Here is a 27,559-nt window from a genome sequence, read left to right as displayed (position 1 = left end):
CATTTATCCATTTATTTCTGCATGGGACTAGTCAGGCTAAGTTGTTTATTAGATTAAAGATGAAATACCTAGAAAACATATCCCTGATTTATGAAGGAGCTCTGGTAGTTTGGGGTTCTCAGATGCATGTCCCCATCCAGCCCACACAGCCTTATAACAAAAAAATTATTGTTAGCAACAATGGAAAATACACATCTAATACCAAGACAAGATAATAATGGACAAACTGTACCTGCACTGGTATCCTTTTTGCAATATCCACAATCATCTCAACATTGGCATAGTTGTTGTTATTTGGACCCCCTGGTACTGGCACATAGTGATCAGCCATCTTAATGTATTCTAAAGAAAAACACAATGAACTTTAGACATGGATTCTAATATGTAGAAATAATATTTACATAAAAAAAATAATTAAAGCTATACAGCAGACACATAATGTATATATATAATACAAAAAGAGCACAATAAAACAGATGGTTTCAGGCTGAACCATCATTTTTTTTCTGATAACCTGCATTGGCTTTTAAGTCTTCGGGTGTGACCATCACCACAAAGCGAATGGTTCTCTCATTACGAAACATTTCATAGGACCAGCGGCGAATTGACCGCATGCATTTAACTGCAGCAATGCCATTATTTGCAATCAGCACCTAGAGAGCATAAGAGAAATTATTACATCAGAAGACATATTTATTAAAGATCTACAGTTGTGTATGAAGGAGTTAAATGATAAACATAAACAAACCTTATCTATTATGCGGTTTCCTCCAAAGCGAGTGACAAACTCCGCTGGAGAGGCAACGGTGAAATCTCTATGCACCTCCATCTTCCTGTGTTCTTTGCCCTTTTTCAGCAGGTGGGGGCCTGACATGCTAGGCCTACAAGCAAAAAATATATATACATATTCATTACTTAAACATGCAGAATCTCAAACTGGTTCAAATAGCTAAAAGCATAAAGGCTACATGAATGTGAATGTAAGATGTGGAACTTGCTGAAACAATAGTGCAAGTAAGCCATGATGGGAAATATTAATAATCAAAAGAAGAATGAATTTAAATGTTCAAAAACAAACATAAAAGGTAAAAAATCCATCAAATTAGCGGGACTTCTAGGAGTTAACCTGATCCGTCCATGTAAACAGTTTTTCCTCAACTGATTTGTCCTCTGTACTCTGTCAAGTGTGCTCTAATATAAATGCTCACACGAGCAATTCAGCCAATCACAGCTTTGCGTGTTATCATAAAGACTGCAGCCAGTGCTGACTAAGTCTTAAATAAACCCTGAACTGTTAATCTAACTTTACACTTCAAGTCATAAACCATTGTTTTAATGCAAATGCTTCTACTGTAAAAGGTGGAATGAAGACATCAAACATGACACATTTAGCTTACTAAATTGTCATTACAATATATCAAGGTGATATTTAAACTTATAACCTGCAGGCTCAAGCTTGATTTCGTTTCTGCAGTCATGAGTGGAAACACAACTCTAAAATGATGACTACAGTTTTTGATTTAGATGCATCTCAAGATAAGCATATGAACGATACTTGAATGATTACACATTCAATTACAATTCCTATTGTAATGATTTAATTGTAATCTCAATGCAACCAGCCTGATTTCACAAGATAAAGTAAAAAAATTACTAATTCATACAATCTAGTTTCAAATTAACAATAATATATTTAACTGAAAAGTCATATTCATTGTTTTTTAAAAATCTAATTTCATCACATTAAACCTGAGCATTGGCAGATCCCAAAGTAATGCAAACCGTAATGAATCCATTCAGGCCAAAGAAACTATTTTGGTGATCAGATTTGGGCGGATGAAACTACAGTGTCCGAACAGGTTCTTTCACCTATGTATCTACCTCATTTACATGCTAACTGGGATGACACTGTGCAAATTAGACTCTAATAGACTCTTCTTGTAGACTTCTTGAATATCACGGTTTGACTGCAAAACAACCAACATGTCCTCAATAAAGAATTCTGCTTGTAGTGAGTCTACTGGTTCAGAATTAGCCACTAAAGTAAAATGCTGCTAGATAGAGTGCATGCATCACCATGATAAGACATACTGGCCATGTTTACGTGGATATAGATATTAAAAAACAAATCTGTGTGCGTCTCACCATTTAAGGTCAATACCCTGTTAAAGAGACTCGAATATGGGATCACATGGTGACACAGAGAGGAGCCATTCTGTGGGACCTCGTTGTTTGCGTGTGTTTCAGTGCAAGCAACAAACATGAAATTTCACTTGATTGCTCTTAATAGCAAGCATGTTATGCACTTATGTTTTCTCAACGATTGCCTTTTTGTTTAAAAAAAAAATACAAGAATTCAGATGCAAGCACTCTTCTTCTGAAAAAGATAGAAAGCACTTTTCATTTGTTTAGTTAATAAAATAGGATATATATATATATATATATATATATATATATATATATATATATATATATATATAGATCAATAAATAAAGAGTACTTTATTTAAAATAGAATAGTACAATGATATATATGATAGTCCTAATTATTTGGGTTTCTATAGTAAACAAAACATTAATAATTTTTACAAATGCATTCAGTTATCACATATATAATGCAATCTATGGAAATTAGACATTTGCTTTCTAAACATATTGCATTTAATTGTATTTTTAATTATGAAAATCCACCAATAATAACTTATATATGTGATAACAAGGAATATAAGCATGCGCAGTTAAATCTATCGCTGAAATACAAACATAGTGTTACCTATGCATTGAGCATCAAAGAGTCAATAGATTTTTATAATGCTTCTGACTTATACGCTCAATGCTAGTGGTTCAGAGTTTATTTCTCCACATCTAAACTTTTATCATCCTAGTTTGAGAATCCTGATAAGAATGAGACGCTCTGAGACCTAACATCCATTTTCAATTATCTAGCATTTTACCATCTCACGAACAGTAAACAGCAGTACTACTGTTATCTAAAGAACTGGACGAGGCATCAGGAGAACTTTCAAACATAGCTACTATTTCCCCACTAATGTGTTCTCTGTTCTCAGAACTTATGCAAGTGTATACCTCAGAAAGAAGCATGCTAACAAGATCAGGTTACATTACGTAACACTTCATGCACAATCTGAACAATGCTGCTCATTTTTGGGAAAAACTGCAAAAAAAAGTTGTGCATTCCGAACTCTGTTCTATATGCACTTCAGATAAACACACGCCGCTGTGTCATGCTACACTGCTAGGAATAACAACACAAACCCCACCCCTTTTTATACTTTCAGTCTACTCTCTCTTGTCAAGAACATACTGTTCACTCTTGAAGAACAAAATGAATGGCTGGTACAAACCGTTTGAGGCACTGAAACCAGTTGAGCGTTTCTCCTCCTTCTGTGTCCATGGCGAAGTGTCAGATGAAAATGCAGCAGATGAAAACACAACATCTAACCTAGTGTTTTATGTTCCCTCCCTTTTCCTCTTTTGCTCTCTCTAACTTTCACATCCCCTCCCCCATATCAATGAGAACCTCACTGCACAACCACGCTTAAGATAAACATGCGAAAAGCCTTGTAAGGGTGTTCATTGGTTTTAGTTTCTCCCCCAAAAAATGACATACAAAATTCCATTCAAACTCTAATAAACTACTAACTTTGATTCAGAATGCTGAATCTCTGCAAACAAACTGAAAATATAGCCATATTATGTCTATGCTTTTAAAAAACAAGTGTTGTAAATTGTAGTTTGCAAAGCTGCCAAACACAGTAACCTGTCATTTTTCACACACACACACACACACACACACACACACACACACACACACACACACACACACACACACACACACACACACACACACACACACACACACACACACACACACAAACACAAACACAAACACAAACACAAACACAAACCCTCAAATAAAAAATCCATGTTGACAAGCTCAACCAAAACAATCCAAATGTCACCCCCCAAAAAAGTGACCTTACCTTTCGGCCTGTAAGGTTTCACTTGCATTGCTAGAACAACAAAATGTGTGTGTTCTGCTCTGGATTGTCAGCCTTTATCCACTGGACAACAACATCTTACGGGTTACAAACCAAGAGCCAGAGGCCGCATGAAAACATCTTGACATAACTCATCCCAAAATACACTGACACTGGAAACAATCTGGATAGATGCATCTGCAGTGAAACTCAATGGGAATGACTTTGAAAGTGAACATCGGGAGCGGTGCAGCCATTAATAGTGCAGCAATGTGCGGCATGACACTTTAACAGGTGACAAGCATAAGCGAGTCACGTGATCACAGAGTGTGCTGAGAATGACCATATGGCTGTACTTCAGGTCCTTAACTCTGTCCCGTTTGACATTGGACTCTTCATGTGGTGCATAGTGTCCCCTACCGATACTAAGAGCAAATGTCAAGACTTGACAACAAAGTTAAAAATTATACAAAAATATCGGGCATGTTGAAATCCCGGTCTTCTGAACTAGTATGTGTTTGCATTCAGTATGTACTGCATCCAAGTTCTGAAGTAGCTAATATTTTGTAATGATAAACTGCATTTCTTTTGAAGAAACTTTTAAATGTACTGCAAGTGGATGCTATTTATTTATATATGCAAGTACGCCTGATGTATGCATGTGTACCTTAAAGTTAAAATGATTAATTATTAAAATTATTTTTTTTAAATTATATTTCCCAAATTATGTTTAACAGAGCAAGAATCTTTTACAGAATTTCAAAATATTCGAGAGAAAGGTTTATTTGGTTAATTTTGACTAGAATGAAAATTGTTTTTATTTATTTTAAAAAGACATTTTAATTGGGATTATCATTAACCAGGAACTACAGTTCAGAGTAATGATTTGATTATGAAGTTTAACCTTATCATAGTAGTATTAAATATTTTTATTTTGATGTATTTTCAAGGCCTCTGACTAAGATTCCTGTTGAATTTAAATAATTTTGGCAAAGGAAATTATAAAGTTGGCCACTTTAACAAAGACTGATTGTGTTTATTTCTACAATGAAGTGTTATTTTACATGTGAAATTATTTTTAAATGATTTATTTTATTTTTATCATTGTTTATTGCTTTCATCTGTGCTTTAATGTGTTGATTTTATGTATTTCTGCGTAATTATGTATATTTTATACACATGCATTCACCTACAGTACTAAAGTTAACTTGTGAAATTAATTATACTCACATCGCAATATAAATCGCAGAAAAACAAAATACTACAATGTCTATTTTTTCCATTATCATGTAGCCCTAATATATGGTATACTCAAGATATAATGTAGCTCAAATTTGTTTAAATGACAAAATTCTTTTGGCACACAAAAAGGTACAAGGTTTTATATCAAATTTACTGCAAGAGGTTAATTATTAAGTAAATTATTAACTATTTTAGTTAATAATTAATAGTATAATTATAACAATAATTAACAGTTATTAATAGTTCATTATTAACAGTTTTATTACTTTATATTTTCTTATTTTTAACATAATTCTGCTGTGTTAAAAGGTAATATTATTATGCAAATACATCTACATTCAAAAACATTTACAATTATATTTCTGCCAATGAATAAAGGGAAATTATGTATAATGTAAATTTTTCATCAGCAGTTTAATCCTAATCATACCAGGGGCCAGAAACTGGATAAGCTGGCTGAACAGTTAAATTTCAGGTTAGTTTGCAGCAATCCAGGGTTTTAGAAACCTTGGTGGTATCTTTCCTTTAATCATTCTGTGTCGCAATGCTAAATTTACACTGTATGGCTAACCTGCTCCGGGGTTATTGTTCTTATTTTAGAGATCACACTCAACCAATAACTCAAATAAAAAACATTAAAAGAGATTCCTCCAGTTTCTCTTGCTCTATTTAAGGCCACAATATAGTAAAACCAGGCAGCAGGGTGGCTCAGTGGTTAGCACTGTTGCCTCACAGCAAGAAGGTCGCTTGTTCGAGTCCCGACTGAGCCAGTGGCATTTCTGTGTGGAGTTTGCATGTTCTCCCTGTGTTAGCAAGGGATTTGGTTTCCCCCACAGTCCAAAGACATGTGATATAAGTGAACTGGATGAGCGAAATTGGCTATAGTGTGTGTGTGTAATTGTGAGTGTGTATGGGTGTTTTCCAGTATTGGGGTGCAGATGGAGGTGCAAACAGCACATAAAAAAAAAATGGCGGAGTAGTTGGTGGTTCATACCGCTGGGGAGACCCCTGATAAATAAGGGACTAAGCCAAAGGAAAATTAATGAATGAGTTGGGAATATAGTAAAACATTCATTCATTCATTTTCTTTTCGGCTTAGTCCCTTTATTAATCAGGGGTTGCCACAGCGGAATGAACCACCAACTTATCAAGCACATGTTTTTTACACAGCAGATGCCCTTCCAGCCGCAATCAATCACTAGGAAACATCTATAAACTCTCATTCACACACATACAATACGGACAATTCAGCTTACCCAATTCACCTACAGTATAGAGCATTTCATTGGACTTGTGGGGGAAAACAACGCAAACACAGAGAGAACATGCAAACTCCACACAGAAATGCCACCTGACCCAGCCGAAGACTTAAACTAGCAAACGTCTTGCTGCAAGGTGACAGTGCTACCCACTGTGCCACCCAGTAAAACAATATATTACAATTATTTGTTATTTTAGATCATATCTCAATATTATATCTATGATTTATTAGTTTTTTTTGTTTAAATAAATATAAATAGATATTTAGATAAATAAGCTTTATTTTTAATCTGCAGATAAAGCTTCAAAATGACTACACGTTAGCTTTTAGATATTTGAGTCTTGTATATCTCTACATATCAACTACTGTATATGCATTAATAAAAGCAAGTTCTTTTCTTGTAGCTGTCATTTTTCATGGTCAGCTCCTTTCATCTTGCTCTATAAATGTTTTTAGATTCTTTGCATTTGTAAACTTTGTATTCTCCACCTGTGAATTGTACTCTTGTGAGAAGTCAATCTTTATTTTGGGAGGCAATGCTTGTGATTGGCTGTTTGCCACCGATGTCATGCTTTCAAACACTCATGAACTCAGGATCAAAGTCTGAGTTAACAGAGAAAGCTTACGATCAGTGTCATGATCGACAAAGCCTGATTGCACTGGTTTTATTTTGTCAACCTCAAGCTAATCCTGTAACTCTGAGTTTGTTCAGCTGTCATTGTGATGCTGGCCCCAGTAAAGAATAAAAGATCTCTAAGGATGCTTACCTTAAACCCGTCGATGGAACTGGTGTTGGCGGCATTTCTGATGATGCGGTAGGTTCAGCATTAAGTGTCTCTGTGTTTTTGGGCTGATGTGTGGTGGTTTGGTTCTTAACCAGAGGCTCATCATCAGAGGAATTATCTTCAGAAGCACCCAAAATAAACTTCAGTTTTTCTTTAGCCTGAGCACCAGAACCAAACCTGGGCCTGTGGGATTCAGTATGGGAAACTGTGATATTTGATTGGTCAGTGGGATCGCTAGTTGCTGATGGAGGAATTCCCTCGTTTCTTGGTGAAGTGCTTGATAATCCAGGGTCCATTGGTGGAGAATGTTCCCCTGCACAATCTGAGATGGGTGTTTGTGATGGCATCTCTCTCACCCAGTGGACCTTGATGATGCTTCAAATATGTCTTCTTGAAGGATGAGATGATGGTCCTCTTGTCTTGAAATTCGACTGTAAACACAAATGTGGCACAAATGGTTTTAAAAGTGTGACCAACACTAGATGGCGTCATTGAGCAACAGTATGATGCAACCAAAACATTTAAGAACGCGCATGTGCTTCTCTTCGTCTGACATCCCTTGACATTGGGTTAAAGGGAATCATTCATTCAGGTTGTAAGTTAAACTGAACTTCTAAAGATTTATACTTTAAATAAAAAGACTATCAAGTCAGTTTTAGGAAGTGTCAGAGAGACACGTGTTTCATGAAGCAAGTTTTCAAAACAAACTGAGGAAGTTAACAGTGCCTCAAGAAAAACATCAGTGTTGATGATAAACTGTTTTAAAACATTTTTTGTTCATTTAAATAAAATGTCAATGTTATAGTAACATTTCATAGGGTTTTATTCATAAACATTAGATACTACTATAGCTAAACAAACAACAAGCAATATATTTTACAATATTTCTTCATGTTTGTTAAAAGTAAAAATTGTTCATGTTAGTTTACAGTGCATTAACTTATGTTAAACGCAACTCTGGATTTTAATTAACAATATTATAACTAGCATTAACTAAAATTAATCCTTACTCTGATGGATAACAGATGTAAACAAATAAAACCTAATTGTAAATATTTATAATTTCCACATAAACCTCCAAGCTTATTTTATTTTAGTTTGGTTGAAATAAGTTTAAGTGTTAAAGACAAATTAAAATGTCCAAAACTTAAAACTGAAATAAAAGGCAGCTAAATATATGTATTTTTAAAATAAAAAGTACTATATCTTGGTGATAAAAATGGCAAAAGCACAAAAATCACTAATTACTATGTGAAAACTGATAACAAAATTCAAAGCTTATTAGGTAAATAAATACTGTATGACAATTTCAAACACCGTCGACAACATGCATAAACACGCATGAAACAACGTAAACAGAATAGTAACCTTGCCACGCAAAGCCTGATTAATAATTAAATGTAATTTATGTCATAAATAAAGCAATAAAGATTTATACAACTAGTAGGGATTTCAAGAAAAATTTAGCTCAAACCTTTTGAAGCAGTCAGCGTGCAGGCATTCTGTGGCATGCGTCCACATAGTACCCGGAGAGTGCTGTTCTCTATACAACTGTCAGGCAGACAGACAGACACCACGCTACCATTTAACTGAGTGTGAGGGGAAACTGGGGGAAAGTTCAGCCACGATCGTAAGAAATGAGGGGGAGGGAAGGTTAGTTCTCACAAACAACCTATGAATATATAGCAACAACATCAAAGGTCAGAACGAGAACACGTATTGTGTGTAACTTTACACAAGCGTCACAGGGATCTAAAGTACGACATAATCGAAGTAAACACACTATCAACCTGCCTCCAAAAGGGGTTTTAAAGGCTCCTGCTTCAAGCATTCGGTAAACCAATAACGTTAAATCTGGTTTACAAAATGGAAAAAATAGATAATTCTTTGCAAAAAACTATAAATACAAGTTATCGTCTCAAATATGTATAACTTAACTTAGCCCCAGTCTTATAAATATGAATTAACGTTAACGTTAGATAGCCTAACGTTACAGCTTCGGTGTCTCCTCGATGTTCCTTCTACGACAAACCCCTAGTCTTATGAATATTAATTAAACATTTAAATACTATTGGGCGAATTTCAACGTAGCCTGTTTAATATTTATTACTAACGTTAGCCTATAACTATTTTAATTATGCTAACGTTAATTTTCACAGCATTGCTCGTAACTTACTACGACTTCGCGTCTTTTGTGTAACGTAGATCAAAATAAATATAAAAACACGGGGTGGATTTTTGTAACAAAACGTCTGTAATTTGTCTGTAAAAGTAAAGAATTATCTATACAAACGAGTCTCCACAAGGTGTCATCACAAAATGTACCGTTACAGTCCCGTTAACTTGTCAACACAAACATTTAGACCATGGGTCGTAACGCTTGTCACTCCTTCCTAATCTATACGTTACATCAACACATTTGTGTTCTAATCAATGCAGCGCTTGCTTTACAACTGCATTGTAAATTTGTGTTCTTCTTCTTCTTATGGGGTTAATGGCGGTTGGCAGACCAACTTAAATGGTGCATTTCCGCCACCTACTGGATAGGAGTGTGGAGCGCATAATGTTGGAAAAAGCATGAGTACTAAAGATATATGATACGAATGGAGGGATGAGATTACCATAGGGAAGAGAGAACAGTAATACCAGTAGGAGGAGAGGAGAGAAAGAAAGAAAAAAAAATACTAGTTAAAAATCATAGTAAATTTTATTTCCTTATTTTGCTAAGCTATTCTTAAATTCTATTAATCAATTTTGTTTCCTTTAAGTAATTAATTAATTGCATTATTATTTCAACTTGATTTGAACTGTTTCCTAATAGGGTCTGAAATGACAAATTTTTAATCCCATAAATACTTAATCCTTGAACTAACTGATATCTCTGATTGTCATATGCCACACATTCTGTAATTACATGTAATTACATGTAATTACAATTAGAGCGTTTTTTGCTTTTTCAATATCGAAAAATACTCCCACCAACACTTCCTTATTTACTTGTGCCTTTCTTATTTCTGATTCCAAACAAATCACTGAATCCATTGTATTACGTCCCTTCCTGAAACCACTTTGGTATGCGGCAAAAAAGTTTTCTTTTTCGATAGCATAAACCAGTCTGCTCATTACCATGCGTTCCATTAATTTACATATATTAGAAGTTAATGCTATGGGTCTGTAGTTATTTGGTTGTGACTGATCCTTACCTGGTTTTGCAATTGGTATTATGACACCGTGTTTCCACTCTGCTGGTAAAATCCCTGACTCCCATACTTTATTAAATAATTTTAGTATTATACATAATGAATTATCTGATAAATGCTTAATCATTTCGTTACAAATTTCATCTTTTCCAGGGGAGGTTTTCTTACTTTCTGCCAATGCTTTTTTTAACTCAAATAATGTAAATTCCCTATCTAATGTACTTTCAGATGGCCCTTTGTTTTCCAACAACCACGGATTCCTGATCAAGATCTGTTCCCTATTTCTTCTAATTTCTTCAGATAGGTTAGCGTTACTATGAATTCTGGCAAAATTTTTTGCTAGAACTTCAGCTTTCTCCATATCAGAAATTAATCTGTTATTTTCTGTCAATGTAGGAATATTATTATTTCTTTGTTTTCCTGCCATTTTCCTTATCATACCCCATATGTCAGATACATTGACATCCTCCCCAATACTGTCACAGTACTCTCTCCAATAATTCTTTTTTGCCCTTCTAATTATTTTCCTCACTATTGCCTGAGCTCTTTCATAATTTATAAAGTCATTATAATTTAATGTTTTTCTAACTTTTTTTAATGCATTATTCCTTTTACTTACTACTTCGCTGCACTCTTCATTCCTTGTAAATTTGTGTGGAGTTTAAATACCTTATGTTTCTTTGGAAGTTTGTTTTGACTCTCTTCCTCCGTCCATGTTGCTGAGTGTGTCGTCATCGATCGCATGACGTTCTTGCTGAAGTTGAAATGCCTCTCTGAGAAGGTTTTCATTAGAGATGCGTTACACGTTTTATTTCTTTCATTATAACTAAATGTTAAACATTATAATTATTTTTTTTATAACAAAACCATCATAATATTAATTTATTTGTTTGTTTTTTTTTATGTGGGAATTTTACGTCACTACCACAGCTCGTGAACGCGCTCACGTTTGTTCAGTTTCTTGCATAGACCTTAAGGCAGTGGTCACCAAACTTGTTCCTGGAGGGCCGGTGTCCTGCACATTTTAACTCCAACCCTAATCAAACACACCTGAACAAGCTAATCAAGGTCTTGCTAGGTATACTTGAAACATCCAGGCAGGTGTGTTGAGGCAAGTTGGAGCTAAACCCTGCAGGGACACCGGCCCTCCAGGACCGAGATTGGTGACCCCTGCCTTAATGCATCGTCATGAGCCACGTGTATTAATTTAGTTAAGCATGTATGTTTAATGACTCTCAGTGTGCTAGTAGACTTGCATTTTAGTGACCACCATTTCACAAAAAAGCCTTCTTTAATGTCCTACTGAGCAAAAGAAAACAACTAAAGGTTGCAAGAAAGTTTTACACCCCTTGAATACCATACTACAATATGCTTAAGGTTTAAGAAGCTTAATTAAGTCTAAGAACCTCTCCTTAACAGCAAACCGAGCAAATGATTTTGAGTTTAACAGACGTCTAATGGACATCTAAATATAGACAGCTTTGTTAAAGCAAGGCTAAACTTGGCTGTCAGTGAAAATCTTATCCAACAATAGCCCAAAACAAGTCGACAAAGACACATTAGACAGACTTTATATGTGTAGTCATTCATTTCTGTTTATTTGATGACTTGTCTAGTTTTGGCCTATTCTTAGACGTCTATTAGATTGTCACTGACAGCCCAAATTTAGCCTTGTTTAGCCAAGACGACTATGTTTAGACGTCTATTAGAAATCTTTTAAATACAAAAAATTATTGCTGGGAAATTACATTTTTGCATCAAAACTAATTATAATTAACCTATCATGCATAATGCTCAGTAATATGACAGTGTACAAATTGTTTTAGATTCAAATGGCACCTGGATCTTGGAATTCAACCATTAACACATCTAATAAGCACCACAATCATCAAAAGATTATTCACATTAAGACAGCACTTCTATTGAGTGCACGAATAAGAAAAAAACACACACAAGAGGCACTGCGTCAGTGTTCAAATGAGCACTTTGTTATTGATTTCCATACATGATGGTAATTATAGGAGCACAACATGGTCACACAGGGAACAGCAGAGTCAGGTGAGCTAAAGGTATCATACAGTATTTACAGGCCAGAAATATCGGATTGATCAAAGCAGATAGAGAGAGGGAGAGCGAGAGAGAACATTGCACGAACATACATCCAAAAAGGACTTTCAAATTGGAATTCCCTTTCATTAATATTCATCCTCTAACAATCCGCAAGGAAAAGTCAAAACAAGCGATGATGCCATTGTTTCTTTTACTCCTGCCTCATACAGAAGTAGAAAGCAACTGCAACAGCCACTTGTAAGGAGACACTTTTGAATCCCACTAGCAGACACAATGGTTCAAAAAGGCACTGGACAGCTATTTCTCTAGCAATCTCTCTCTCTTTCCTTAATATTTACTGGGTAGACTTCAGTGAGAAGCAAAGCGAATTTGGAAGACCGACAGACAAACCTTAAGTGACCAAGACTGACCTAAAGCAGCAGCACTACAATCTAGATTGCGCAGCTTTGTGGTGAGAGCGTTTTTATTTCTACTCATGACATCCCATAACAATATAATGTACATTTGAATGTTATTAACTGTTAAGAGTTAAAAGCTGTTAATAACAAAGTCATCTCAATAATGTAATTCCCCTTTTCGAGAACAAAAGAATGCAACATATTTACAATTACAAACACACAAAATAATGACTAATGCATTTTATAAATAGAAAATAATCATTAAAAAATCATAGAGCTGTTTGAACAAAACATACTTTGACAATCATACACTGATGACGACTCAATAAAGCAATCTGAAATAATCAAATCAATATATGATGTTATATATATTACTTTAAAGCATATCGTGTCATACTGAGGGGCCAGAGATTTAATTTAATTGCTGATCATCCTCAAGTCCTGGAATAACAATTTAATGCTATAATAAAATACATAATACACATTCCCTTCCATAAGGCCTCTCCTTGAGTTCAATTTAGCACATCAAATGGTCCTAAATTAAAGCACAACAGGTTACTGCTACAGTATTGTATAGGGTATTTCACTGCGCTTGTCCAAATATCTTTGTCCTCCACTGCAAAGATGGCAGGTGAACGTATTTGTGGATAATATTCAATCAAATGATCATATTGTTAGCTGGAGAATATAATCTCATTAACCGACTGTATAAAAGGGAAAGGGATCTGCAACCAAATCCCATTAAAATAGTTTTCGCTAATCAAAAACTTACATAAAACTTTATTAATTCCATCTATACATCCTTTCGGTCATTTACACATTGATCTATCTTAATAAATATAGGCCAAAAGAACTCCTTAAACCAAAGTTGAATGCAGATAAATATTAGACATGTTCCCTTTCTATATCTCCTGCAGATTGTGCAAAGGCTGTTATAGGAAGGAATATAGCACATTTAAAATTAAGTATGGAATAAAAGAAGGAACATTTGTAGTGCACTGCATTACATGCTGCCAATCCTGCTGTAATTTATCCCTTATTGGTGGATGAAGCATGAAATGAAAGGGCAAGATAGCATTAGCTTATCTATTTACCTGTCAAAGCAGCACAAGTTGGGGAAAAAAGCATCTAGATTGACAGATTTCCCTTGTCCTGTAAGGCTGAGCAAATATTGAATCTTATTCAATCTTTGCGTTATGTAGACTTAAAAACAGAGGCGTCTGTTATTCAGTGATGTACTAATCAGCTTCATGTTGTGAGAACGAGATGTTCACAAATGACCACTGGGGTTACGCACGGCCTCTAAAGAGCACATGCACACACTGTTGGTCGCAACACATTGAATTGGTTAACATCTAGATTACATAAAATCATATAGTATTTAATAAAGACAAGGCATATGTGCCCGTGGTGTCATCTAACTTCATTTGGTTTTTAGTTCTTTTTAAAAGGCTATTGACATTTATGATTACAAGCTAAGTTGCAAAACCTGATGGCTCGTTGCAAACGATTTCACTACTCGGTAACTAGATCTACACTTTCTATTCACTGGTTGGCTCATTGCTGTTCACTGAAACAAACAGGGTGCTTTCACAACAGCAAAGTGTGGTGTTTGTGTGTAAGTAGTGGTGTGTTGGTGTTTACATACAGATGCGAGCACAAAATGAATCTGTCAGACTCATCTCTTGTGCAGCAGCTTCTATATTCCAAAAACTGGCACCCTTCGCTTTATTCCCCAATGCATCCCACTGCAGTTTGTATTGGGGCCCTTGAGTTTCAACGCTCCTGACTGTCTTCAATCAGGGTGACGTATATGATGGGAACAAGGCCCTGGCTATCGCCCAGAGCACACATCAGCCAATCAGAGTCTGCCCTGCTGAGCACCTGCAGCACGTCACCTTTGTTGAAACTGAGCTGCCCTGGCTCTGTGGCAATATGATGGCATAACGCCTTCACTTCCCTGGAAGAGATGGAAAGAAGAGGGAAATATAGACAGCAAAGGGAAAGAAATTGAGAGAATTAGTTATGTATGGTAGCACTTGACATTTAACACTAATTAAATTACACAATTACAGAGATTTGCAAGGCAGCGCTAGACTAATATTAATCAACCTCCTACAGTTTGTTGGGATTTAGCTTCTGAACCGCCTTGAAAGCACTGGTTTACTTCTGAAAGAGTAAATCTAGTCGTATGTATTGTGTAATGACATTACCGTGGGGCTAGTGTCTTTGTTTGGGGAGTCTGTGTTTGTGCTTGTTCAGTTGGGCCAAGGTTGGATTCTTGGCTTTGAGATGTGAAAGATTGTTGCTCCGCTCTTTTCCGAACTCCAACAGACTGAGCCACCAGATCCAACACAGAATGATCTATACTCAACCAACCTGAAGGCAATCTAAGGGGAACACAAGAGTGGAAAAGTTAGCTACATATTCATAATAAAAAGGCCTTTCCAAAAGGGTCAATGTGTAAAATCTACTCATTCTAAAATATCTAACATTTGGCAAGAAAAACGAATGAATATACAAACTACTAATGTAAACTAATTAAGTATATTATGCAGGGGTGTCCAAACTTGGTCATGGAGGGCCAGAGTGCTGCATAATTTAGCTCCAACTTCCGTTAACATGCCTCCCTGAAAGTTTCTAGTATACCAAGAAAGAGCTTGATTAGCTGGTTTAGGTGTATTTAATTGGGGTTGAAACTAAAATATGCAGGACACCGGCCCTCCAGGACTGAGTGTGGACACCCCGGATCTAATGTGATATCTATAAAAACAGCCCAGAGAAACAATACTGATGGAACAGTACCATCAATATTCAGATCAGTACCATCACACCAATATTGTTGTATTTATTTTTATTGGTATAAGAAGCTATAGCTGATGAAGAGCTGATTATTCTCCATTGAAAAGGGATGAGTTACCTTTGTTTCCTGACTGATTTCTGTTCAATCTTTTCTTTCTTGCTTGCATTTCCAGCTCCAAATAGTCGTCCCCAGCGGAGCACTTGAGCCGTTCCATCCTCCTCTGCTTCTGGCTGGGCCTGAAGCCCTTCATTCGGATCCTGGCAATCTGGCTGCTTCTCCTTACTCTTTTTCAGCTCAGTGAGCACTGACTCCGGTGGACTTCCCATCCAAGATGGCTTCGCTTTTGTGGCTTTGGTGGGTTCTGACAAAGCTGATTGGTTTAGAACCCCACGGCCAATGCTATTAATATTGCTACTACTGGTCCGACCGTGTTCCACCTGTTCATCCATCTGCTGAATGGCCTCAGCTCCTTCAACAACACCTTCTCTAGGAGGTGGATGGCTTTGCCGGTGATTCTCAACCCCTCCTTTCCTCCTCTTCTCCCACTTGACAAATTTCGACCCCTCGGCAGAGTTGTCAATGTAAACCTGTGAGCTTTGCATCAACTGATACCACCAGCCAGCTTGTCGGTTTCTCTGTTTGGTTGCATCTCCATCTTTTTCTCTCTTTTTGTCCTTCTCATTGTCTTCTCCAACTCCCTTCATTCTGGCAGCACAGCACCCTCCACCTTGCATCTGTCCTGTGTCACTCTTTCGCAAGCACTCTTTACCAACTCCATCCTCCTTATTCCGAAACTCACGTTCTGCTCCCACACTCCTCTGCCATTCTTGTTTCATTTTTAATGTCACTCCCTCAGTCCTAAGCCGGCACTCCTCATCTCTCAGCATGAAGCTTTCTCTCTGAGGCAGCATTCCCGCTTCCTGAGACTCCAACATTCCACAGCCTCTCATGAGTTGGAAAGTGGAGCGATCTGATTGGTCGAGGCTCTGGCGAGCAGAGCACAGCTGTTCTTTGCGTCTCAGGTGTTCTTCTCCTTTCTGAAGCTGGTGTGGCTCAAATAGCAGGTCAAGGTCAAAGGGAAGCAGTGAGAGTGGCTGAAGCAAGAGCATCAACTCTTCAAAAAGGGGCTGGCAAGCTCCTTGAGACAGCGGTAGGAAACCCCATGGGTGGTAGTGTGCTGCTATGATGTCTGCGAAACCATGCCAGAGTGGAAAAAGAAAGCCAGATGGACACATAAAAGATGTTAAATATTTTAAATATGTCGGCAACAGACTATGAAACCTGCAAATCCTAGCTCTACATTATGATTGCTTTTACTGTTAAACAATATAACATCAACTATTAGTGCAATAGGTCTTACCTTCATGCGTATAAATGTGATTGAACCAGAATTCCAGAGATCGCAAGCTAAAAATATATAAAAAAGACTTGTAAAATCAAGAATTCACTGCTGCCTTATAACAGAAATAATAGATAAAGAGAAGGGAGCCGGGGCTCCTTGTGATAAAAATGCTAAAGAATACCAGGGCTCAATAAGTAATGTCTGATGGCCTGGGGCCAGTTTGAGTATTCAAGCAATTTAAACGAGTGGTCCCCAACAGTTTTATCACCACCAAAAATTAACCACAGCTTGGGGATGGGGGGGAGGGGTGGTTGGAGAGGGTTTGTAAGCGTCCATCAACCGTTTTCTTAAACAAGCTGTCAAAACATTGCTGCAATTCTGATACAAGTTTTATTTATAAGAAAAATTAAAAAGAAGATGCACGCCTTTATTGGAACTTGCACGCGGAAAAGATTCAATATGTGAACGGCTGCAGCCATTTGTGATCTCCAGCAGTTGATCTTCTTCTTCCACAGACACACTGGATTCACCTGATTTGTTGACAGCAGTTTGTGAGTCTTTTACTGGGCCTTTTCCCCTTTGCAAAGAAACTTTCCAAAGACGACCTTTTCTTACTTCATTTTGCAAGCTTGTGGGTTAAAGTTTAGTGGATGTAACGTAACCAAGAGAATAAGGTTTTTCAAGATTTTTCAAAATAAAACATCGTTCGGACTCAGATAATAAATAAAATGAAAATGATTAAGGATTTTTTTGTGCGGCCTGGTACCAATCAATCCACATGCCAGTGTTTTCACATTTTAGACATAAGATTATGCTACCAGCACTGTATTTGAATGGTTCTGAGGTTGGGGTTAAGGATTAGGTAGGTGATATTACAGCTTTATATCACACTACACTACTCCTCATTAAAATTTACATTGGTAGCAAAATCTTATGGGTAGCATACATCATTAAATTGTGCTTCCTACTTTTTGAATGGGAGGTAGGACAATCTGACAAGGTAGGACAAATTGACAGAACACCAGAACCGGTGGGTTGGGGACCACTGATTTAAACCATTCACGTCCACAATGGTGCAAAAGAACTTATGCATGCTTAACTCCCAGAATCTTTTTTTAAAATCTTCTTGCTCTAGAATGGGAAAATGCACACAAAATTATTTAAGCCTTTAGCAGGCATCATAACCACCTGGTCGACCTTTTATCCATAGGCTATTATTATTATTTTAATTAATTACTATATATCAGAGTTGGGTCAGTATATTATCCAATGCAAGCATGGGCCAAAAAAATATTTTCAAGAAGTGCACCTTTTAACTATAGTAGTACTTCAGATTTCAGACCTAGTGGGTGTGTTAAAGCCCCTTTACTAAAGAAATTATTTCAAAAAAGTGAAACACTGCAACTTCAAGGACACTGGAATATGGTTACTGTACACCGTATTGATCTCAAGAAGCAGAGTGACCACAGCACAGTCTGAGATAGACAGAGTGAGAGAGTGTTCAGCATGCTGCAGAATGCATAATTTAAACTAATGATCAAAGCTATGTGTGTCTGAATGTAATTTTAATGGGGGTGGAAAAAGAGTAAGTTTGCACAGGAGCTTAGATAACCATGTCAAGGCCCATCAAAGCAAAATAGGAGCCTTTGAAGACTTCTAACAGCTTCTCAATACACACTGCAGAGCTTTAGACAGCAAGATTTTTCCATTTTTTCCAGGCCTGCCTTGTTAGAGTTCTGATAAAACTACAGTCAATCTGTTCTAAAACCTAGTGAGCAACCAAGACACTATTTTAAGACATTCAATGCAAAGGCTACTTGAAAGGTAAGTAACAAATGTATTACAGGTATTTTGACAAGATTTAAAACAATATTACTAAAATGGGTTTATTGTAAATAATGCTGAAAAAAAGTTCCAATTAAAATGAACTACTTTGTGAAATTTTAAGAGCTTACTTTGCATTGTTGTGCTTTTTAAACTATCATACTTACACTACCTGACAAAAGTCTTGTCGCCTATCCAAGTTTTAGGAACAACAAATAATAACTTGACTTCTAGGTGATCATTCAGTTTTAGAAGTGGCATATATGAAAGGCAAAGCCCACTAGATTACGCTTTTTTTTACCAAAATAAAATATGATCATGCCTTGATTTTTAATGATTCAATTAGGAAAGTAAGGTCTGACTTTGCTTAGACAAAAGTCTTGTCACTGTACAGTACTGTGTACATAATGTGCAGTATAGAATATAAAGTCATGGTGCATAAAGTGGCAAAGAATGGCAAAGAAATCGTTCTTGCAGGACTCCCATCAAGTAGTTCATCAAGCAGGAGTTCATCAAGATTTTTTGGAACTTTGATGTGGAGGCTGTAGTATGAGAAGGAGTGCTATCCTACTAGAGAATGTGCCCTCTACTGTGGTTTGTAATGTAATGGGCAGCGCAGCACAAATGTCTTTATACCTCAGGCTGTTGATGTTGCCACCCACTCTGCAGATCTCTCGCACGCCCTCATACTGAATGTAACCCCAAACCATGATTTTTCCTTCACCAAACTTGAGTGATTTATGTGAGATTCTTGAGTCTATGCGGGTTCCAATAGGTCTTCTGCAGTATTTGTGATGGTTGGGATGCAGTTCAACAGATCTATCTAAGGTAGAAAAATCTACCTTGTCCTTATGATTAACTAGAAGTCAAGTTATTATTTGTTGCTCATACAACTGGGATCGACAACAAGACGTTTGTCAGGTAATTTACTTGTTTAAACTATGTCAGTAATCTTTATATCAAGATAATATACTGCATGATGGACAGATTTATCACCTCAGAAACTCCTAAAAGATAAGATTAAGACCACTGATGAAAAGACCAGATTAAGACCAGTTAAGCCGTTCCTCTATTAAAATGTAGCACTGGTTTCTAAGAGGACTGCTACTATATATCAAACTTGGGTTCTCTAAGAAAACACAACTTTAAAAATGATCAAACAGCTCAAAAAGACACATTTTAAGTCACATTTTGCTTCATTAATGTGAAGCATTTCCGATTGAAAGGTTATATTTAATGACAAAGCTATGCAAGGAATCTGATAAATTGCACAATAAAGAATTTGTATTGGAGAAAATTAGAAATTCATTTTAAACTCATGTTGATGCTTTAATAAACAAAAAAGTGATGAAAGGTACAAGAATGTGCTTTCATATGAAGTGTAAAGATTAATGTCATTAGAACGACTGAAAGGGAAAGCAGCTAGATGAAAAGACGGGGGGGAAATGAAAAAAGCTTACTTTAGCAGGCCAAAGATGAAGGCATTGAGTCTCATACTGTGATTGGTCAGCTCAGAATACTGGCTCACTTTAGAAAACAGGCTGTGCAAAACTCGTGTAGAAGGTCCTAAGAGAGAAAGGATACATTATTTTAGTAGCATCCTCATCTGGAAAACATCATTATGATAAACATCAAAACCTTTTCATACCAAGTTGTGTGGAGGCTTCAACCACACTCCAGGGCTGGTTTTTGCGTTGTCCAATGATCAGGTCCAGTACGTATGCTTTCAGTCCATCATTCAGTATCTCCCGAATGGCCGGACACAAGTACTTCAGAATAAGGTGACCCACATTCGGACTAACTGAGCTATTACCCAATTTGGCCTGTAAGAGAGGCAAAGTAGACCAACGTTTTTTTAGTGTGGCACTAAAACCCAAGTACATTGACTTTCAAGATGGTTATTTGACATTTTATGTTCTACCTTAACACCCGCATCCCGACTGGTGCCAAAATGAGCAACTATCAGATCGACTGCAGTGTTGATGGCTTTCACCAAACCTAACAGAAAAGGTCACATAAAGAAGATGGAAAATATTCTATTATTTAATTTATCTAATCGAATACACAAAAAGTCTAGCAGCTGAAGAGGTCTTGGAGATGTGACCTGTCAATCTGTGAGATGAGAGGAAACAAATGAGCACCCTTTGGGAACAACATCAAGAGACCTACATCTGTTTCACATTCTCCTCAAAAGGGCATACTTAACATTCACTACAGATTCATATGAGAGAGAGGTGGATGTGTACAGCATTGCAATAGTCCTATTATTCATTTAAGACTTACAGGGCTCACCGCAACTTTAAAGGTCATATTAACCACATCAAGCTTTAAAGATGATCTTGCTGAGGTTAATGTTTACGTATGCATGATTATATAAAAAACATAGGTCAATCAAGGCATTGTTTAAAATGAAAAGCAAGTCAGAGGTACATTTAGGATCAATATTCATACTTTTTCCATTGTTATTTGCTTGTGCCCAGTTTGCGTTTCTCTCTCTCTCTCTCTCTCTCTCTCTCTCTCTCTCTCTCTCTCTCTCTCTCTCTCTCTCTCTCTCTCACTCACTCTCTCTGTGTTTTCCCATATCTGTTTCATATTCCCAGGTTCCGTTCATTGGTCAGTTCATCTGTCAATCATTTCCTACCTCGTGACGTCACTTTGACGTCATTTCCAATAGGCCAAGACCACCCTTCATAAAAGAGCACGCCAGACCCCTCACCAGTCCCTCTTGTTTCTGTTGCTGTGTTATTGCGTTGCGTTCAAAGAAAACCCTGTCTAACTGTGTATTCTGTTGTTGCCCATTTCTGTGTGTTTACGTTATACGTCTTCTATTCATATCAATCCGTTTATCTGTTTTGTTCATTTATATCATTTACGAAGCTCAGATGAAACAGACAGGTAAGCAGGTCATGTGACGCATTTTGAAAAACGTTGGACTACTCTTGTGTATTGTACATTAGGTTAGGGACGAACACCACCCCTTGCACTATTTGGATAGATAGAATAGGATAGTTAGGACACTCTGAAGACTTCTTTGTGTGTTTTTTTATTTAGTTAGTTAGATGCTTCTGGGGAGTTAGACATTGTTTAGGTTTTGCTCTTTAAATATATATATATATATATATATATATATAAATTCTGTATATAAATTTATTTTAAATTGTTCATTACATCAGACTAACATCAGGGGGTTGTAACCATTCATTTTGGTTGCAATCCATCTTCTCCTTGTATTTCATTAAATATGTTCCAATTTGCTGTCAACTTTCAGTGCAAGACTCATTCAGAAAAAATGTAATGCTGACAAAAAATCATTTAAAACAGCAAGTAAACTCTAATAACAAAGGACCATTTAAAAGTTATTGGTTCATTAGCTTTGATAAAATGTCCTGTATATGTATGACACCGGCGTTAGAACATTATTCTTCCACACAGAGAATAAGAGCTGAAGTTTCACTTGTCCACATAATGGATGTTATTTATTATTTTTTGGTATCACTTTCGCACATTTTGTTGACCGTAAGTAACATTGCAACAACATGCCAACTAATTAACTGCTGACATTGTTCCACCAACAGACATTTTCCTTACAGTAAGAAGCTTTCCAAGTACATTTCAAATTACACCAACCCTAATTATAACCTTAAGGCTGGTTCATATTTCTGCATGGAGTGATCGGCGTGACCCTGCCTCGTGCATTTTATACTTCTGCATGCTGTGCAATAACACTTCCGAAACGCTAGCTGAAAGTAAGTTTCAACTGTTTCTCTTGTGTCCTCTTGTCATGTGTCGAGTTTCTTTGCCAGTGTTTTGTTTTTTCTGAATGCTACCAGTAGCTAAGACTAGGCTGACGTGAAACTGACACCTCGACACAATGTCGACATCCTGAAGCACAAGTGTTTCGAAACACTACACCGGCGGAGGATTTGAAACACCCAGGTCATGTGATTCAATTGTTTCGAAACACCAAGTCATGTGACTAAAGCAGTTCAAAGTATCGATGGTTTCTGTAGCGTTTCGAGACCTGGCAAATTAAAATTTGACTGACAGGGTCGGATAAATTTATATTTCCTGTGGCCTTGTGGATCGTGCGTGTGTACAAAGAAACTGCTGCAAATGGCCGGAGTTCGAATCCCGACTTGTACAAATACTCTAAAATTATGGTTTGATGTATTTTATAAATGTTACTTTTTAGGACCAAAAAAAGACATATTCATTCACAAAGTCATTCATTCATGAAGTCAGATGAAACCAGACCAATGTTAAAACAAATTAAGTTACAAGCACAGAGCATTTAAACATTTACATCTATAGCTGCATCACCCTTGATTCAAACCCATTATCTCTGCATGCTAGTCAGAAACTCTCAAATCTACTCTCAAAACTAAATCACTTGTAACCTCAACTGTACAATGTGGGGTATAATACCTTAATTTGTTTAACTGTTTCTTTGCTGTAGCTGTTCCAGAGCAATACATTAATAAAACGACCAGTAGGTGTCACTGTAGAGACAGGTTTTGAAACGTTTCGAAGCTTCAACACATTTGCTTCGACTGTTTCAGGGTTTCATGAAGCCTCGCTTTGCTGATCACTAGCTAAAACTCTGGAACCGGCGGATGTTCAACAACTTTAATCATAAGGTAAAAACAAAACTAAAAAGTTTCAATCTAGAGGTCCTTCATGGGACACCACACTTGTAAACAATCGATACATCGTGCTCGCGGCTCTCAGCACTGCCCACACTAGTCAGTGATCCTAGCGGACCAATCACAGGGCTTGCGCTATGTGTCATTGGGATGTGTAGTTACATTTTTTTGAGAGGTGTAGTTACATTTTTTCAGCATCGGCGTCAGCCACGGTGAAGGCTATGCCACCACATGAAGGCTGCGCCGGAGTGTACACGTGCACTTGGCGCAGAAGTAAAAATCAGCCTTTACAGCAGGGGTGGGCAAACTCGGTCCTGGAGGGCCAATGTCCTGCACAGTTTAGCTCCAACTCTAGTCAAACACACCTGAATAAGCAAATCAGTGTCTTCAAGATCATTAGAAATCTATAAGCAATTGTGTTTGATTAGATTATAAACTGTGCAGGACACTGGCCCTCCAGGACCGAGTTTGCCCACCCCTGCTTTACAGTCTACTAATACTCTAATGAGAATTAGTTGGCATGTTGCTGCAATGTAACCTAAAATACTTAAATGTGTGCTTAAAAGGGATCATCAAAATAAAGTGACACCATTTTCTACAAACTTTACAGCTCAGCTAGACCTCCATTTTGAAAAATTCGAATAGCTTTTTTTTATGATGTTTTACAATTCGTGTTAACTAAGTCACCCACCTCTTTTCTGCAACAGGTCTATAGAGATGGATTCATCAGTATGAGCGTCAGGAGATAAGCAGAACTCCTCAGGAGGGCGCTCTGTCTGAGAGAAATAATCAGGCAGGAAGTCGCTGTAGCACTGCGGCAGCTGCCTCAATGACTGACCTATAAACAACACAACATCGGTAAGTTACAAGCAAGCATATACCAAATACAGTTACTTTGCTAAACAATGCAAACTGGTAATGACAGACAGATGATAAGATTCATTGTAACTACACTGGCATACTAAGAAATAATTAACTAAGTATAAACAGCATGATCCCACCCCAGCCCTCTTTCCAGCTCCACCCCTCAACCCCCATTGGGTGACAGAAATTGGTTCAGCACCATTCAGTCTGCCGAAGCTGAGTGCTTGATTGGTTGGTGGGAAATCAAAGACATTGCGCCGCATGACACGAGTCCCAGGTCTCTTGGTTTCCAAAGAACAAGAGAAAGAATGAGGGCCATCTTTACAGCGCTCCACACCCAGAGGGTTCTTGCGCCTGTACTCTCTCCATTTGAGTGCCTGTGGGGAGAGGTGGTGCACTGGGGGGTGAAATGGAAGAGATGATGGGAAAGGATGGGTGGAATATGAAGAGAAAGAAAGAAATATTGGTGAAAGGACAGTAAGATGGATGGAGGCAAGTATGTTTCGAAAAAAGGTAAGATGAAATTATGAAAAATGCCAAAGTGATAAAAAAAAATGAGCAGAAGGAGAAACAGGAGGGATAGAAAAGATAAGTTGTCATCAGTAGTTGAAGGAAAGAAAAGTCAAGATCTAAAGGTTATTGCACACTGAATTCAAAATTTTCATCTGTAATTTTTGCACTTAAAAAAATTAATTCGACCTCACGTTGTGTGAATCATATTGACACACTGCCTCTGAAACTTTCATCCGTCATGAAAAAATTAAGGCAGGTTAATTTTTTTCTGCTTTTTGCAACTGAAACAGCATTTTAAGAGGTGTTTTGACAGTTCAAATCGACCGTACAAGCGAAAAGTTAAAATACAAAATGCAGTTGTTTGAGCGACAGATACACTGCAAAAAATGCTTTTCTTGCTAAGATATTTTGTCTTGATTCTAGTCTAAATATCTAAAATTTCTTATATCAATAAACATTTTCTAGACAAGCAAAATATATTGTCTTGTTTTAAGAAATAATATGCCAATATTAAGTGAGTTTTTCCTCAAAACAAGTAAAATATTAATATATATAATAATATATAAATAAAATATGTTTTGCTTGTCTAGAAAATGCTTCTTGATTTAGGAATTTTTAGATATTTGGACTAGAAACAAGACAAAATATCTACGTAAGAAAAGCATATTTTGCAGTGTAACCACTGCATACAAACACACTGCACCACCTTCTATTATATTGTCTATGGTACTGCCAGTGTCTTACACATGTGAATGTGTAAAATATCACAAGCAATGAATTTAAATTCCACTGATTTCCTGAAATAAACTTTGCCTTTTAATAATCCAGCGCAGCTCTGTGACAATGAGCTGAACTCTCCTTTCTCTCTATGCAGTACTGGATAAACACAATATGTAGCCTATTCCTCTTTCTTTTTCTATTTTGGAAAAGAGAGAGAAGAACAACGCAACACTGCTTGAACTGACTTGAATGTTTTGTGTTTTTTATTATGAATTCCTTAATATGCATTGGACTCAGTGTGCAAGGTTTGTTTACGTGACAAATTTTTAGCATATGAAAACGAAAAAACATGAAAATTTCGGACTTTGGTGTGCAAAGACCTTGAGAAAGGAGGCTAAAGCTTTGTTCAGTAAGGCAGAAAATACTGTTCTTTAGGTCTGTGTGACTTAAAATGTTAAATAAAATCAAATTATTTAAGACATGTCATAGCATTATATACTGCAACTCTCTGATGTATTTGTTGTTTTGCATAAAAGTATCTGCTAAGTAAATAAATGTAAATTTAAATCAGAAGGTAATCAATCAAGAAATCATTTTTTTAAAGGAAACACATATAAATATATACAAGTAATGTACAACAGATTGTTGTCTAGAACTAAATTCATAGATTTATGCTCCAAACCTACCATTAGGCTGTCGCTGTGTCACGCATGCCGGTAAAACCTTTACTGGTTCTTCCTGCGGTGCAGGCTCCAACTGTCCAAGAGGACTTAGACCAGAGCTGGGAAGCGCTGGCAAATTTCCCCGGTGGAAGCAGTGATTTCTAGTGGGCAACGCAGGCATCAATGGACTCTGCTTCATGAGGGGAGCTGGAGGTGGTGTTGGAGGCAATGGAGCAAGTTTAGGAGTCTCTGTATGTATGGCCACTCCAGGTGGGGTGTGCTGAGGCAGAAGACCTGCAGAGATGGGGCAAGAGAGGGAACGTGGTGGCCGTGGACCATTCGGAGTCGGAGAGCATGTTGAGCAATTTCCAGAAGAGGTAGGTGCACCCTGGAGCCGAATTGGGGAATAGCTTCCCAGTGGAGATGGCCGCACTGTTGTAGGTGTGTTGGAGGTGCCGTGAGCTGGCCTGTGGTGTTCTTCAGAGTCATCTTCATCACCCTCTGGTGCTGCAGCCCCTCGACTCTGCATTTGGCTTATGTATCCGTCCAGAAGAGGAAGGATAGGCTTTGCCTGGGGTTTCCCAAACTGGTGCTGAAAAGTGAAGGGCTGGATAGGTAAAGAGGTTGGGCGTTGATCTTTGCTATAGCGAATTACAGTTGGAGAGGAGTCCGTCGAGCTAGACAGGCCACCTAGTGAGAGAAAGAGAATAGAGAGTGTCAAGCAAGGAGGTGTTGGAGAAAAAAAATAAGAGAGCTCAATACTGAGAACAACATTAGAATCTTTAAATGCCTGTGGCATCTGTGGCAGAACAGCATTGAAGGCAGTAATGAAGACATAAACAAACATAATAAAATGACTAAATGTAATTATTATATGAAACACATTAACTGGTGTGTATTTAAACCAGAAAGTCTAGACAATGACACAGCATTTTAAAACAGCTGGAAAAGCCCATAGTAGAAAAGCCATATCAGTAGCAATAGCAAAGGAGACATGAGTCTAATGAAAATGAAACAAAACCATGAATATAACAAAAAACAGAACTCTGTCAAACACATACCTTAAAACACTACTACAAAAACATAATGACCAATAGAGATGCAAAAACAATCAGAAAACTGAGACCAGAACAGTCTGTTTGTGGAGCTCCTCTGTGTACACCTCTGGCTGTGTGTGTGTTTGCCTGTTCTGACCGGCACACAATGTGTGTGAAACGTCACTCGGATATTGC

The 27,559-nt window shown here is 37.2% G+C and overlaps 2 protein-coding genes and 1 long non-coding RNA gene across 26 annotated transcripts in view; 1 reads left to right on the top strand and 2 right to left on the bottom strand.

The window, feature by feature from the left end:
- The window catches only part of acacb (acetyl-CoA carboxylase beta), a 50,714-nt gene extending 39,493 nt beyond the window's left edge, over positions 1-11,221 (bottom strand). For 4 of the 21 annotated variants that reach the window (XM_087253316.2, XM_087253320.2, XM_087253323.2 and 1 more), the window contains exons 1-7: positions 11,158-11,221; positions 8,763-8,839; positions 7,271-7,719; positions 749-881; positions 515-653; positions 233-342; positions 69-150 (exon numbers count right to left, since the gene is read on the bottom strand). In XM_087253316.2, coding sequence (XP_087109442.1) covers positions 69-150; positions 233-342; positions 515-653; positions 749-881; positions 7,271-7,635 — 829 coding nt within the window. In that variant the 5' untranslated portion in view covers positions 7,636-7,719; positions 8,763-8,839; positions 11,158-11,221. Of the gene's footprint in view, positions 1-68; positions 151-232; positions 343-514; positions 654-748; positions 882-1,126; positions 1,165-3,364; positions 3,439-4,003; positions 4,234-7,270; positions 7,720-8,762; positions 8,961-9,613; positions 9,781-11,157 lie in introns of those variants that run through there. The other 17 variants (XM_087253314.2, XM_087253318.2, XM_087253321.2 and 14 more) reach the window with 6 other exon arrangements.
- Positions 11,222-11,392: 171 nt separating this feature from the next.
- LOC147843921 (uncharacterized) lies at positions 11,393-12,947 on the top strand. Its single transcript, XR_015491116.1, has 2 exons — positions 11,393-11,498; positions 11,641-12,947. It is a non-coding gene; the product is annotated as an uncharacterized LOC147843921 (long non-coding RNA).
- rusc2 (RUN and SH3 domain containing 2) overlaps positions 12,455-27,559 on the bottom strand; it is a 28,113-nt gene continuing 13,008 nt past the window's right edge. The window contains exons 1-11 of one of the 4 annotated variants that reach the window (XM_087253339.1): positions 27,389-27,518; positions 26,352-27,017; positions 24,632-24,829; positions 24,260-24,406; positions 20,847-20,923; positions 20,574-20,748; positions 20,386-20,491; positions 17,120-17,166; positions 15,877-16,948; positions 15,170-15,346; positions 12,455-14,916 (exon numbers count right to left, since the gene is read on the bottom strand). In XM_087253339.1, the coding sequence (XP_087109465.1) occupies positions 14,733-14,916; positions 15,170-15,346; positions 15,877-16,948; positions 17,120-17,166; positions 20,386-20,491; positions 20,574-20,748; positions 20,847-20,923; positions 24,260-24,406; positions 24,632-24,829; positions 26,352-26,856 (2,688 nt within the window). In that variant the 5' untranslated portion in view covers positions 26,857-27,017; positions 27,389-27,518 and the 3' untranslated portion in view covers positions 12,455-14,732. Of the gene's footprint in view, positions 14,917-15,169; positions 15,347-15,876; positions 16,949-17,119; positions 17,167-20,385; positions 20,492-20,573; positions 20,749-20,846; positions 20,924-24,259; positions 24,407-24,631; positions 24,830-26,351; positions 27,018-27,388; positions 27,519-27,559 lie in introns of those variants that run through there. The other 3 variants (XM_087253337.1, XM_087253340.1, XM_087253338.1) reach the window with 3 other exon arrangements.

Source organism: Danio rerio, chromosome 5 (genome assembly GCF_052040795.2).
Source record: "Danio rerio strain M-AB ecotype USA chromosome 5, GRCz13ab, whole genome shotgun sequence".
In the NCBI taxonomy this organism is placed as follows: Eukaryota; Metazoa; Chordata; class Actinopteri; order Cypriniformes; family Danionidae; genus Danio; species Danio rerio.
The sequence above is the reverse complement of the archived record's forward strand: the minus strand, read 5'-3'. Positions and strand labels throughout refer to the sequence as shown.